Source organism: Sander vitreus, chromosome 3, assembly GCF_031162955.1.
Source record: "Sander vitreus isolate 19-12246 chromosome 3, sanVit1, whole genome shotgun sequence".
Classification (NCBI taxonomy): Eukaryota; Metazoa; Chordata; class Actinopteri; order Perciformes; family Percidae; genus Sander; species Sander vitreus.
Genome location: NC_135857.1, coordinates 15,845,890 through 15,861,463, shown reverse-complemented (window position 1 = coordinate 15,861,463; position 15,574 = coordinate 15,845,890). Strand labels below are relative to the sequence as shown.

Below are 15,574 nucleotides of genomic sequence, written 5' to 3'. Positions count from 1 at the left end.
GGTTGAGGAGAAGGTCTTCAGCTGTCAAAGCAGATCTTCAAAGCAGCGCTGCATGTTCTCCAAGCGCTGCATCCCCTTTAGAGTAGAAAGCAACAATGGAAGCCCTCGCAGTCACAGTCCCTGCTCAGCCTCTGCAATACTGACTGTACAGACTGTCCAAATGTCTTCATCTCTAATGACCATGTTAGTGGAGACATTCTCTAAACACTGGGGACAGAGCAAGAGCTTTAGGGGTGTGTTCCAATTCCAACACGCTCATCTCCTTCGGGCAATCCTTATCCGTTTTTTTGTTTTTTTTGGGAGGGGGGTTTATCTGACTCGAGATTTCAAGAGGATAAATGGTGTTGTATGCTGTACAGATTGTAAAACCCCTTGAGGTGAATTTATGATTTGTGACTTGACAACTCTATTCCAGCTCTCCACTCATCTGAAAGTGTAGTATGAAGATAAGTGATATGAATTGCTACAACATTAGGGGTCATGGCTGTCTGACATGATGATGTGACAACATCTACAGCAGGTAAAATAATTAGTGTGTGGACAGTGTAGTGGTGTCCATCTCTACCCAGTCATTTGTTTAGCTGCTCTAGATGTTGTCATATCATCATGTCAGACAGCCAGAATTGCATTCATGAAGATCAGATCATATGTGGGGAGGCTGTGAGTGGGCTCAGCTAGAAGAATTACTTTTTGCGTGGCCATTGCATTGTATATGCTAAGTTTTGCTTTATTCTCTTTCATATCTTTTTAATTTGTCTATAGACATGTTGTTTTTTGTTACTTTTACTCCCATGCATACGTTTGAGCCAAGCTAATGTAAAAGACTGTACAGTGTGCTACGGTAGATCAAATGTAAGTGTTTTGTTGACACTTAAGTTCTAAAATAATAATAAAACGATAACAATGAATGTGATATGAAATGGGAATCTTTTAAAGAATCTAACAAGATGGCTGGTAGAAGAAAATGTGAGTATGAACCTGTCTTTACCCAGAAGAAAGAACCAATAAAACAATACCTTTAAGATTACACTTATGGTTGTTCTGTAGCTTCATTATATCGAAAGTCTTGGTGGGGTTTCAAGGGTGCACTGTGCAGACTGATAAAAACAGAAACACAGAGGCAAACTTGCAGGCACACAGGCACAGAGGCACTCACGCACATACACATAAATTTGCATGTACATATCATATAACCACGCACGCACCCACGCGTATGCAACCACGTGCACACACACACACACACACACACACACACACACACACACACACACACACACACACACACACACACACACACACACACACAACCCATAGTTTCACCCAGCCTTGAAATCCGTTAAGACTGGGGGATCTTGCAAAACAGCTCATCCATTCTGCTTTTGATCTATTCCCCATCTCCAGCCTGCAAAGTGCAAACTGAGAAAAACAAAAGAGGAAAGGGGACTGCTGTACGTCTCTGAGAGACCAAACAAAGAGAACTAGAGACACACAAAGGATGCCGGTGTGTGTAGACTAGTGATGTGAGTCGCTGCTTCGACAAATTCAATATGCATTTCAATATGTTGACGGAGATTCAGCCCAGGGAAGATAACTTTGAGCAGATTGCTCATGATTCAGTAGGATTGCATTAATTTCTTATTTGATCTCATGCAGTTATTGGTTACAATTCAATATGCCTTGCCTTGACTGGTGCCACAAAATGCCTCCAATATGTGTAACACATGTTTTGTATACACTCAGGAGAAGGTAGTTTAAACCTTGTCTTTAACTAACTTAAGATTTCCCAAGGTTTTGAGAGAAGTCCTGAGAGGTATTAAGGGGGGATTTGCCAAAAGATCTATGTCTTATATGTATGTCTTGTAAGCAACGCTGCTCAGCTCCCCCTAGTCCACCAAATTTAAATCAACAGCCGTTTCGTGCAGCTGACACAGTCTGTTACATCCCCGCTGGAAATGACTGTCAGTGTGTGTGAGTCTCAGAGAAAAAAAACACCAAGTCAGTTAATATTAACATAGTATATGCATGCCCATGTTGGTCTTACACAAGGTCTTACTGTATATTCTGTATCAAACCCATTCATCGTAGGCCAGACATAATTTTACTTCAAAAGATTGCATTTAATTAAATGTATCACTTGTGATTGGTATTCATCAGTATTCGAGTAAATTAAATGAAAGTGTATAGAGAAGAATTCTAATAAAAGTGACTTGAGTCTTTTCCTAGCAGACAAGATGTTTCTTCTCAAAATGCATAGCTTCTCTGACCTCCAGATCTGTCTGCAGCACTAAGGACATTTAACTCATAACAGAGACAGCTTTGTGTGCAATAAACCGGAGGAGACAAAGCTGTTCATAAACTGATCCACTGCTTTGCATCTGAGCAATACTGACATTAGCAAGAGGGCATATTGCTGTAACTAAACTTTATATAACAGTTTCCTGCATCAAAACACTTTTTAAAAAACAAGGTTTACATGGTTCCCATGTTGCGTGGTCAAAGCCAGAACCAGAGACTGTACGGACAACATCTGTGTCCCAACAGGTGACGGTACGTCAGCGTGGACAGCAGTGTGTCCGAGCTGCTGACAGATAGAACCATGTCGGGAATTAATGTTTAGGCTTGCTACACGTAAATATCATTGCATTTTATCAGCCGTGGAAAGTAACTATGCTGTACTTCAATACAACTGTACTTTTAATTGAGTATTTTCATTTTCTCCTACTTGCCTATTGTACATTTTACATCTCTATTTTTATAGCTTTAGTGACTTTGCATATTCATATTAATTATGCATAATATTATGAATAATCTATGATGTATTAAAGTGGATAAAGAGGAGACTTTATTGATCCGGTGGTGAAATTCACAAACTACCTGCCAAGTCAAACTTCTGCTGTTATTTAGGTGAAAGTAACTAAAAAGTAATGCAAAAGTAGTGTAAAGCAATACAATTCAGAGACAGTAATATTGTAATATAACTACTAGTAGTAGTAACTAGTAATCTATAATGTATAAGTACATTTTGGAAGTAACTTGCCCAACACTGGCGCTGAACATAGACCATCACTAACACCAGAGAGATTAAAGCAACTTAAAAGAAGGAGCTACCCTAGGAAAGACTGAACATAAAAAAATGAAGCGAGAATGCAAACGGTTGCTTGAGGAAGTGATAGAAAAGACGATACTGAATTCACACTTTTAATTTGGGCTTCCAGGCATCTGATTCCAAAGTCTAAATTCCCTGCTGGAAAAGTACAAAGCATTCAGTCTCCACAATGAAGTGAGCAGAAATGGGGGAAAAAGAAGATGGCACATAAACAAGGTGAAAGAGAAACCGTGTTTAATGGATGATCCTCAGAAGTAAATGTGGTCTGACATGCTGCAGTTCCAGTGGCTGGAAACATGAACTACACATGCTAGTGCACATAAAAACTCAAACACACATTATCTACGGCAGTATAATACTAACAACAAAATGAAACTGGAACGCTTAGTCCTGATGAGCTTTTGAATATTGTTAGCGGGATATGGATAACAAAAGATAAAACTCTGCATAAAATAAAACACTACATTAAGAACCAGGGAAGAGAAGAAGTCGTTTTCCAGCAGGCTCTAACGTCCCTTGATCTGATCCTCAGAGATGCTGTGCAACTTTTCAGGGATAATTTTATTTAACTGTGAAATAATACAGCTGCATTTCATACTGGCAAATAAACACAGAATGTATACCCCTACAATTTATTTTCCCCTGCTGGCAAATAACAGTTTTCCATTCTACTCTTTGTCTGCACCTGACCCTTTGTCATGGGTACGTCTTTTGTTGACTAATATCAGGGGCATTTTCCTCACAGATTCTAAATTTCACTGGCTTTTATGAATTTTCCAGGACAATTTTGCCATGAGCCCCTATTAAAGTAAATCCTTACCTTGATAAAGAGACACATTTAAAATGATTAATGGGAAAACTCAATTTGCACAATTGATGTGAAACCAGAACACCTTGTTTTAGGAGGCCATCTGGAGCACCTTTACATCTGATTAAAACTGCCACCTCTTACAATGTAAAACTTGCTGTAATTATTTGCATTTGTTTGCAATTACACAGCTGTAACACAGACAACTACTTACTCTCCCTCTAATACCGTCTCTCTCTCTCTTTCTCTCTGCCTGTCTCTCTCTCGCTCACACAACACACACACACACACACACACACACACACACACACACACACACACACACACACACACACACACACACACACAAACACAAACACAAACACACACACAGTCAAAGATTGAAATATGTTCAAACTGCACTGTGGAGATCAGAGGGCCGCCTCACCTTACTCTAACCTTAGCGGCAGTAGCTCAAGCACCAGCTCTTGCGTATTAGACCTGGTTAAGATGTACTCATCTCTGCTGGAGCCTGAGGCAGAGAAAGAGATCCAAGCCATGTCGTGGTGTGCTGAGCTGAGCTACACAGGGTTCCTATGATAATGTCCTTCAAGGAAAGGAAAAGGGTGGAGGCAATCTTGAATCTGTCAACCTGCTGTGCACCAACCCACACCTCTCATCCCCTTCCATTTTCCCCGTTTTGTTCCGCCCCTCAACTTCGCTGTACCTGTCCCTTCCCTCCCTTTTTCCCTCACATTGCAGCAACGGAGAGAAATTGAATTGAGTGCATCTGCATCCGCAGCAGAGGGTGCAGCTAGAGTAATAGTGTTCCCAGAGACAGGGTGGTAGTAAAGAAAAAGGGAGGGGAAGGAAAAAGAAGATTGCTGTAATAAACGTAGGAGCAGCGCTGACAGGAAATAAATAAATCCAATCCAAAAAAGAAAGAACACATTCACTCTTTAACTGGAGGAAGTCTTGTGTAAATAACACAGCTCAAATAATTTTTTGCAAATTGAAGTGGTGCCCATGCAGTGCATGTGTGTGTTTGTGTGTGTGTGTGTGTGTGTGTGTGTGTGTGTGTGTGTGTGTGTGTGTGTGTGTGTGTATGCGCGCGTGTGTGTCTAAGATATTCCAGGCACTCAGCGTTCCCTCAGATATGGGAAAGCAGATGAGTATAATAAGGGTCCCCTCTTACTACGCCACCTCTGTTCTTTGGCTCCACCTCTGAAGACCTTGACACAAGGACACCTGGGGACTAAAGTTTATTAAAAAATGATAATTCAGAAAATTGGAAAGGGTGTACTAGGGCATCTCTTCACAAAGATTCACCATGGGGACATACAAATGCACACACATGAGAACATGGGACTAAAATGTGGGAGGAAGACACCATTAAAAAAATCAACATCCAAGTTAAAGAAAGTGTATTGCAACCAAAACTCCTGTTTATTTACATCAGATGAACAAATGGTTTGGGCTGTGGCGGCCGAATAAATGGAATAGGGAAATGAGGCAAAATAATCTAAATTTATTTGATTGCTGTGTCAAACATGGCTATAACATTCTCTACCTGAGCCAGAAACCTAATCAGTTCTTTGTATTTAAGTAATTCGTTCTTGGTAATGCTGCAGCAAATATTATCTACCCTGATAAAAAGGAATGAGTTGGGACACTTTCTTTCTATTTTAATAAATCTGCCAGGGGTTGTTTAGGCAGCTTGCACATTCACCCAGGGAGGGATTTCTATTACTTCAGTGGAAGTAATAGGGGAAAAAAACATGATTTCAAGTAATGTTGATTGCATCACAGTTTTCAGATCAGGGAAGCAGAGTTTGAAGATTGCATAAAACAAAGTGAGAGAAAATGTGCACCTTCAGACACAACTACGGTGCTGTAAGTCCCAGTCATTGGGGATTCTTTCATGCTTCTTTGACCTTTGTTTTACAGCTATGGCAGTTCGACTCAGTTCAGACTATGGTATCAACATTGCAGGCTTCATAAAAATACATGAGTGTGCTAGAATGTCAAAGCCAAATCTATTCTAAAGCAAAGCATTTTTCAAAGCACCTATAGACTCATTATTGAGAACAATTTGCTTTGAGTCATGCTGGAGTCGGCCTTTTCCACTTCTGGCCAGCGTGTCCTGCTGTAACCTACTTATAACCTGCTCCGTAGACGTAACAATCCTCTCTTTTTAAGTTGTTTCTCTTTCTTCTCTTTTTCAGTTGGTTTCTATACCAAAACTGTGATAAAGTGCCTCCATTATAAAACTTAATTAGTGATTCCCTTCTCTCCAGGAGTTGGCCAAGAGTGTTTGCAGCCCCCTGCAATGCACAGAGACTCACGTGTGTGCATGCAAACACACACACACAAATATACATAAACAGAGAAACATACTGATGCAGCTTACATAGCACCCTCTCTTCTGCACTCTGACACACTGTCAAATAACAGAGCCAAGCGCTGTAACAGGCAACAGCTTGCCTACCCCAAACTGCAATAATTACTAATTTTACAGCTTCCTCCATTAACAGGCATTCTGCTGTCAATGAGCTCCATGCAGAAAATGAGGGCCAGTCCACGGAGGCCAGAGGCTGGACTGCTCTATCAGTATGGTTTGTGCTATTGTGCGGTTGGCTGCCAGGCTGCAATGATTGTTTTGGAAAAGACTTGTGCTTCTGTTAAACATGCATAGATGTTGGTGGCCTTATTGTGTGTGATTGTGTGAAGAGCCAAGAGGCAGGCAGCGGGGGCTGGCACCAACCCCATCAATGCACACACATAAGCGCTGACACACACACACAAACTAGAAGTGTAAACATAAAAGCATACATGCAGATGACCACACACAGGCACACAGCGGCACATACACACTGTGAACTTATGTCAGATTGATCAGTCAGCGGTCCTACAGCTGCCACAGCCAAGTATCACAATAAAGTGACTCTCATACTTCTGATCCCCCCAAAACAGAACATGTGTAATCCATTCTAGCAACAAGAGTGTGAGTTAAGAAAACGGGTCCGTCTTTTGATGTTCCTGAAGAGGAGAATGCAGTCTGCGCGTTCAGAGGAACAGGTTGAGTTATATTATCCATCTGTATATATCTGGAATAATACTGTTTTTCGAGCATACCCCTGGTGTTCACACCATCTGGAGAATATACACTCAGAAACACGTTCACATTCGCACACACAAGCCAAGATAGTTCTTCCTATTAGTCTCCTTTATCTAGCTCATTACACTGGCTAGTGAATAGCCATAGCAAACGGATATGGAGGATTACAGCCTATTCCTTTAATATGATTAGTCATTCCAACATGTAATAGAAGTGAAGGTCAATGTTGCTGCCTTAAGTATAAGATGTGGTGACAGCTAAACCAGTACAGTAAGAAAAGAAAAAAGCCCCAGCTGATATTTGAAATGCAGAAATATCATTATATATAATAATATAGTTTTATAGCTTTGTCCTTGCTTCTTTTCTTTCGATCCTATTTTTCTCTTGCACACTCTTTCGGTCTCATTTATTTTCTGCGTGTCATCCTCTTCCCTCATTTCTCTTTTTTCCTCTCTCTTTGTGTCCACCTGCATCTCTTGCCTCCTCTGTGGGTTGTTGGTTACAGGTGCCAGTAGTGCATCGGCCAGAGCACGGACAATGCAATGCCAACTTCTTACCCCATCATCATTGGCCTACCTGGCTGCCAGCACAGGAGCAGCTGCAAAATTTACGTTGCCTGCCAAAACTGAACAAATAAAAGATTTTTGCGTAATGTAGCCACATCATATTCTGGAAATAAGTTAGGCTAACTGGCTGAACTGTCATCTGAAATGGTTGTTTTCAAGGTTATAGCAATTACTGGATTTGTTTCAGATTATTTTATAGCATATTTTATATCATTATGATGAATATTGCATCAGACCACACTTGGTCAATATGCACTTTTCAATAATTCAGTAATAAATATTTCAAAGAAAAGAAATAAAAAGAACAGTATCCAGTTTTCTGATTTAAGGTTCTGAATGCAGAGCATTAATAATTGAGCAGCCCCAAATTTTTTTTACACTACATCAATCCTAAAGTTGTCTAGAACCTATGTGATATGGGTATTTTTTTTCCTAAAGTCCTTGCTGCAGTGTCCTAAACTAGCAGGCAGAGAACCAGTGCAGACTCACTGTTTCTCACAATTACAGATGTGGAGGTTTGTTGTAAAAATACATTAAGAATTACTTTTTCACATCGTCAGCATTCAAGCACAACCAATGATTTCATACTCTGGTCACAGCTAACAGTTGCATTAAAGATGCAAAGGCAAGCACATCCAATGACTGGTGCTCATTATTCATTAGGTTATAAAGTAATGCAGAAACAACCCGTGATGGTGACTAAATAGACAGACAGGCAGACAAATAGACAGATCGACAGATAGACCCTGTTTACACTTGGTTTTAAAATGCGTCTTGGGCGATCGGATCACAAGTGGACGGTGCTAAATACAAGTGTAAACAGCCACAAAGATGTATAGTATTCCAATCACTCAAACCAGTTGCCGAGGTGACCACATATCTTTTGTAGTGTAAATACTAGTCTGGCTAGTCCACACAGCATTCCGGGATGGGAAACGTGCTCTGGTTTATTGGCATTTCTTTAAACCAATCACAATCGTCTTGGGCGGCGCTAAGCACCAGACAGAGCAACGGTGCGTCTGCAAAATAGCCTCTGGAAGGAACTTGTTTGGGTGGAATGTGTACTTTCAAAGGTTGTTTTAGGCGTGCAACAGAACACTCAGATTGAACAGATAGTCTAGCTAGCTATCTGGATTCATCCTGCAGAGATCTGAGGAGCAGTTAACCGTAGTCTTTATAAATCGACCGGATGTTTAAAATTCCAACACAAAGAAAGCGCAAGTACCGGACATCCGGCCGATTGAGTGAAATCCGGTGCAATTTCCGGCAGCAATGGAGCAATCCCGGAAGTGGAACGTCGTGGATATTGACTATGTAAATGCTAAAGCATCCTGACGTGTCAATGACAAGGACATAACAGGAAAATACCTCAACAATGCAGGACATGGTGGTGGCGCTCTATAACGTGCTCACTTTACGATGAGTCGGACGCCCATCGTTTTGCCCTATGGAAAGGGAAGCATTGGATTCTGCTGACAAGAGATGCTCTATAGGCAAAGGTTTAAATGGCGATGTGTCTTGGCTGTCCACCTTTGTCGGAATACCAAAATGCATTTTCAAATCAGGTGTAAACAGGGCCATAGATACAGGTAGACAGAATGCTAGATAGATAAAACAGAGAAAGGCAGAGCAGACAACAGGAAACTGATCTAATGTGTGAAAATGCATCCAGAGAAATTCAATTTGTGACAGTGATTGGCTGTAAAGTGTTGAACCCCCAAGGAGCTGATGGTCACACACGTGAGCCGATCTATAGTGCAACCACAGGGCTCTGGATGAGAGGATGGTGGGTGCTACCGACTAAGGAAAGAAAGACGAAGTGGGGGTAGAGAAATGGAGGTTGGCGGCTGTGTACAACATGCCTCATCCAACATCAGAAAATGTTGGATGGAAGAAAATGGAAGGTGTTCTTTTCTCTTTTTTTCTATGTGCATTTACTGGCTAGTGTGGGAGTTGTATACTTGATGCTACTACTCTGTTTAGACCAATCAAAACAATTTAAATAACTTGTCATTTGTTGATTTGCAAATATTCTGTTTAAACTCTGTGTGTGTGTTGGCAGTGAGCCACCTTCCTTATCTCTGCCAAGGCCCTGGCACCTCTAGTGTCTGCCTGGCTGAAGCAGCCCCAACCCAACAGCACGCGGGAGGTGTTAGTCAACAAAACAAACAACACCATCATCCTGGCCCCTGTCTAACACCTTGCCTCTCACCATTAACATAACTGGCAGGGCTGCTTTATACTACTTCTGGTTGAAATCATCACATTAGGACTGCTAGCATTATCCTTCTGCTTGACTGGCCCAGTGCCAGTATAAAGAGGTGACATGGGGAGATGCAGACAAGGTTAATAAAGGCAGACGGGCTGCTGTGTGACTCTTAGACGGGTTGTTTAGGTTCTCACACTCAGGCAGGACGCAATCCCCTCTTTCATGGATATCATCCCAACTGAAAGGTCCAAATGAAACTCAGTTATTCCTCTCTGTGCTGTCAAACATTCTGTCTTGCCTGTATCTCATAATAGTATAACAACAACTACTTAAAATACTGGTACTCACAGACAATATCAAGTACTGTTATGCAGTGTGACTGAATACTGGGTTGGCATGGAAACAACAACGTGCTATTTCTTTAAACAGGGCTGGCAGAAGAACTCAAAAATACATTATTACTTAATATAACTCATCCATACACATTTCCTCCTTCTTTACTTTATTTTGTGCATTTTTTCCATCACTTGGTTCACCAATATGGTCTCATTTATCCCCCATTTCTATAGTACAGTTATCTATCAGAACACATCTGTGTACAAAATGGAAGCTTAAGGTGGTTTGTGACTCACCAAAGATGTTATCTTGATAAATATTGTGAAACCTAGGGTTACCCAGTTATTACTTCTGCTATTGTGTGCGGATGTTTACCTTTGACCCTTTCTTTTCCCCTCCCATAAAACCTATATTTTGTTTTTACCTGGGAGATCAACCATAGATTTTTACTGCTAGTGACGGCTCAGCCCCACTAGAGCATTTGGAGATACTGTTGATGGATGGGAGAGTATTGGGCAATCACTTTTCCCACAGAGATTTTCCCCAGCCAGTCTTCGATTTGAAGCAATGTTCTCGTCTCCAACTACACCGCTAAACTCCTGGTCACTGGTTCCAAAAGTGGGGTCAGGGAAATGTCAGTTCTCCGCCAGAGGGTTCTCAGTTCTCTAATCATTATTAAAACATCGGTACAATAAGAGAATGTCTGGGAGTGTTATTGTGATGACAGGTTGTACATCTATCATTACCAACAAACCTAAAGATTAGAGATCTGAGATATTTTTGATTTGTGGATCCTTGACATGAAACATTGGAAACACCTACTATAATATCACAAATGCCTGAGCAATTGATCCAGTCCATAGCACAAGAGCACCAGTAATTCTGCCATCCATTCATTAACAGATAGTACTCAAAGCTGCTCACAACCTCTCGTCACTTACATTTCATTACTGACTACTTTCAGTCCTTGTAATCCTGGTAAATGTGTTCAATTTAGAAGAAATTATTAAGTATCTGTTCCCTGGTGTGAAACTGAGGCAAAGAGATGTCAGGGGCGACCAGTTTCAGGGATTGTGCAGGGTGGTTCTGGGCATAGACTGCAAAGCCCTGTGGTGCATGTAGAGTATTTTCACTAAACGAAAGAGCACAACAAGACCGCTTGTGTAGGAAGCTTAAAATCTCAGCTTCCACGGAGGCAATACTGGAGTAACTGGTATTGATCAACACCACACACAAATCCCTGCTGATATATTATAGCCATTTTGTAAGACAAAACTGAAATATTACTAATTCTTCTTGTATTCCATTAAGAATCACAACCTCAAATATGTATCTAATATTTATCTAAAGTCAGACAAACCAGTAATAGCAGCAGCAGCAAAGCCAACACCTACTGACTTCTGTTTTAACCTTAATTATTTTCCCATAGAAATATGCATCTTTCCACCTTCAAACAGGCATTCCGATAAATTAATTTTGTCCTCCTTGACACTTCTGATAGCAGGGTAATGGGGATTGTATGTACCAAAAGATGTCAGTTGAGCAAATGTTATCACGGCTCCCTGCTGTACGATCCAGCTCGAGTTAACTCACTGCTATAAAGACGACTGGAACATTTGCCAGAAGTAGTGCCCTACTGAGATCAGGACTGTGCTGAAGAGCTTTGTGTTCAGCAATAGCAGGCATATATTATGGCCAGTGTCTATCTAGGGAGAAAATGGAGGAATCGGTGTAAGTCACATCTGAAATACTACACTATTTATATGTAAATTCTTTTGAACCAATATCACACATGTACTTTATGCTATAGCGAGGTTGCGCTAATGCTATCTGAATCCATAGCATGTGATTATGTTGATAACAGATAACACCACCGTCAGATTTGTAAGACTGGGAGTTACTTTACCTGCCTTAGGCCATCCTTGCTGTTCTGCATGATCCTCAGGGCATAGTTTGACCGCTGACCTTTGCTGTTGAATTCAATGTGGCCTGTTAGACCATCCAATTCTACCTATCCAACACAGAGACAGCAACACGTTAAAAAGACCTCTAAAAGAAAAAAAAATGCCTGCTTTCCTCTCATCAGCACATACTATGGATATGACGGGGGGGCTACATTAGCACTACTGGCTCAGTATCAGCCTTTTGAAATATGTCAAATTTAGAATAATAATATGAAGACGAGGCTGTGATATCTTCAATTTATGGAAAAATAGACGAGCCATTAGTCACGTCTTCTTTCTCTGAGAGAGAAAGACAAACAGTCTGATATCGAACACATGCCGCATTTAAGTATTTCGATAGCCCAATCACTTACAGCCGTTTCTCCCTAATAGGATCACACATTTTATTCACTGACAGCTCATCTTTATCTATTGTCTCTGAGACAATGTAGAGACGAGATAAACTGACCTAGTGGATAGGGAGCATATCTATAAAGAAGATGAAAGCATAGACTTCACATTATTATCTGCTGTCAGTGAAATTATCTAGGCTCTAAAATAACAAATTAATATGCAACATAAGTGAAGCAATCATTAAGATCTCAACAAGCTTGGCTATCTGACATAATCTAATTAATGCCATTTCCTAAGTAAGGAACAGAAGTACCAAAACACACAAAAAACAGAAAAGATCTTGAAAAAGTAGATTGACATTTCGGGAAATATAATCTTTTGCTGAGAGTTAGATGTAAAGATCTTTTCTGTCATTTATATGCAGTAAGTATAAAGCAACTGGGTAGCTTAGCTTAGCGTAAAAAAAAAAAAATGGAAACAGGGTGGGAAAAGATACAAGTAACAAAATCTACTAAAGCTCACTAATTAAAACATTAAGTGTAGAAATTACTTTTGTGATTGATTTGTGGTTTTAATGGGGGTTATGCGCCAGTTGCCTTGCAACCTCACGATAACAATACCAAAAGGTCACTGTGCCTGTGGGTTTTTGCTTATTTAGTTTCTGACTTATTCTGTTACCGCTTTACTTTCTACATGTTAATTGAATATTTTAGATCCTAGTTATCACTGACAGCAGATAATAACATGAGAGATAATAAGATATAATAATGAGTGAGCATTCTAGGTGCTGGTCGGTCAATTTTGTAGACTGAGCCATGCTAGCTGTTTCCCCCATTTAGTCTTAATATTTACTGTACAGACAAGAGAGTCAAGTCGATGTTATCACCGAACTCAAGAAAGCAAATAACCATATTTCCCAAAATGTTAAACTATTCCTTTAAGTAGTGGACAGTCCTGTCGTCTATTTTCATGATGTCCAGCAGAGGCAATCTTACCATCCTCAGGTAATTCATGAGGCTGGTGCCATGCTCCCAGATCTTGGAGGACTTGCAGGAGAGCTGAGTGGCGCCAACATTCTGGCTACGGTTCAACTCCTGGACCGCCGCCACCACCGCGTAAACCGCATCAAAGAGAAGAGCTGAGGAGAGCTGCACAGGCAGAGGGAGGGAAGAAGGTGAGTACATTATGCATTCACACACTGACACACAGACACACACACACACACACACACACACACACACACACACACACACACACACACACACACACACACACACACACACACACACACACACTAAAAGCAGAAGGCACACAAACTGCAAATGTAACATATAAGTGGTTAACGGTCAGTGAGGGGTTAACCCATCCCTGAAGTGGCAGTGAGATTATTGCATTAGATCATTAGAAAGACTGATCTGCTGACAGCATTGAAAACCATCTCTCTCTCTCTCTCTCTCTCTCTCTCTCGCTCTCTCTCTCTTGCTCCAAGACGCTGTCCTTCCTACTCTTATCCCCAATGAAGCTGGCACACCCTGACCATTCCAATTACCGCCTGCTTCTCTCAGCGAGGGCCAGAAAACAGTGGGAAAGGCAGCTTTTCCTCTCATCACCCCTGTACAAACAGTCTCCTCGTCACTACCACTACATCCTGCTATGTACATTTGATTAAAATGCATGATGCCCTGCATTAGAAGCTAGGGGATTGTCTGAGATTGAAGGCGGTACATTTGTGTAATGGAAATAGAGATGAAATGGCCCTGATGTTTGGTGGATATTGATACAGGGAGGGATTGTGATGCATAAGAGAACTACAATAGGTCATTCAACTGCAAACCTGTGATGTATTACCTTGAATTGGCTAAAGTAATTGTTGGATTGCACATTAAGAGCAATATGGTGTACACAAACAGCCTGTGAAGACATTACAAACACGAGGTGATGCATTGTAGGTTTGATATATGGGAATGTCTTGGTGGTTGCAGCAATAAAAAGTAAATGGCAAAGTGTAACAGTGTTACTAATTATATAACACTCGTAGCTAACAATATCTACGACTTGAAGCGAATAGTAGCGTGGCATTAACTCATCTTAGTTTCACTATTATTCTCTGTAGCATAGAGTAAGTGCTCCAGAAAGTAAGTACTACAAGTAAGTACTACATTACTCGTAGAATAGGTCTGGATCTTTTGTAAGTTTTGTTAGTGGCTTAGAATAAATTCAGGATTTAATAGGAAACGATGTGCTTGTATGGGCCAAGTTGTTGACATCAGTGTTTTTTGCTTGAGACCCATAGTCTCAGCCGATGATCACAGAGAATCACAGTGACTTGCAAAATTGCACTGAATAGAGCCTGATAACAAAAACACATAAAGGTTTGTATGCTTCAGAAGCCATTGCACATTAGCAAATGACAACTCCAGACTAAAAGGGACAAGACTGAGTTAGGTCTCACAATCTAACTCTGTAAATGTTCGGGGACGTTTTGTGGCCGTAAAGTCTATCTCACAGAAGTATTTTTTTTTTTTTTTTTACAGTTTTTTCATTAACATACGGTCAGTGATCTGGAAGTCTTCACTCGGCATATAGCAGCTCCTCTGTTACAGACCTGTTTTACAGAAAATAATATGATATCTTTCAGCCTTTGGTTTTGTTTGATGTTCTCTAACACAAACACAGTCACACCTTGTGTACCTACTGACATGTTAGTCTTATGAACATAAGGATGACTATCTTGATGCTAATTTGAGAGCATAAATATCTTCACACAATTGCAAGATATTAAAAGGCAGCATAATAACTTTTATGATCAATTAGCATGATGCATGATGCGCCTTTATCTTTGAATGCATTAAATGTCTCAGCTCTCACATGTCTCAACACAGTAGAGGTTACTTGTATGCATTTGTTCTATGTATGAGCCTCACAGTTACATTTCCTCCAGACCTAATTACTTTTAATGAAAAGACAGCATATTATCTATGTGCATGTCTAAATGAGTTAATCACTTTCCTGCTCTGCCTTCATCAGCCTTTATTCTCTCTAGTTATTAGCTAATTAGTCACAAGTCCTAATTGCCGTAGGCTCAGAAGTATCCGGGTGACCTGCTGTGCGCACAACACATTTTTTTATGCTATGTTCAAACTATTCTTAACCTG

General features: G+C 40.6%; 1 protein-coding gene across 1 annotated transcript in view; it reads right to left on the bottom strand.

Moving 5' to 3' along the window:
* Positions 1-15,574, bottom strand: part of grik4 (glutamate receptor, ionotropic, kainate 4) — a 168,376-nt gene that overhangs the window by 35,419 nt on the left and 117,383 nt on the right. The window contains exons 8-9 of the mRNA XM_078246220.1: positions 13,415-13,567; positions 12,029-12,133 (exon numbers count right to left, since the gene is read on the bottom strand). Coding sequence (XP_078102346.1) covers positions 12,029-12,133; positions 13,415-13,567 — 258 coding nt within the window. The remainder of the gene's footprint in view (positions 1-12,028; positions 12,134-13,414; positions 13,568-15,574) is intronic.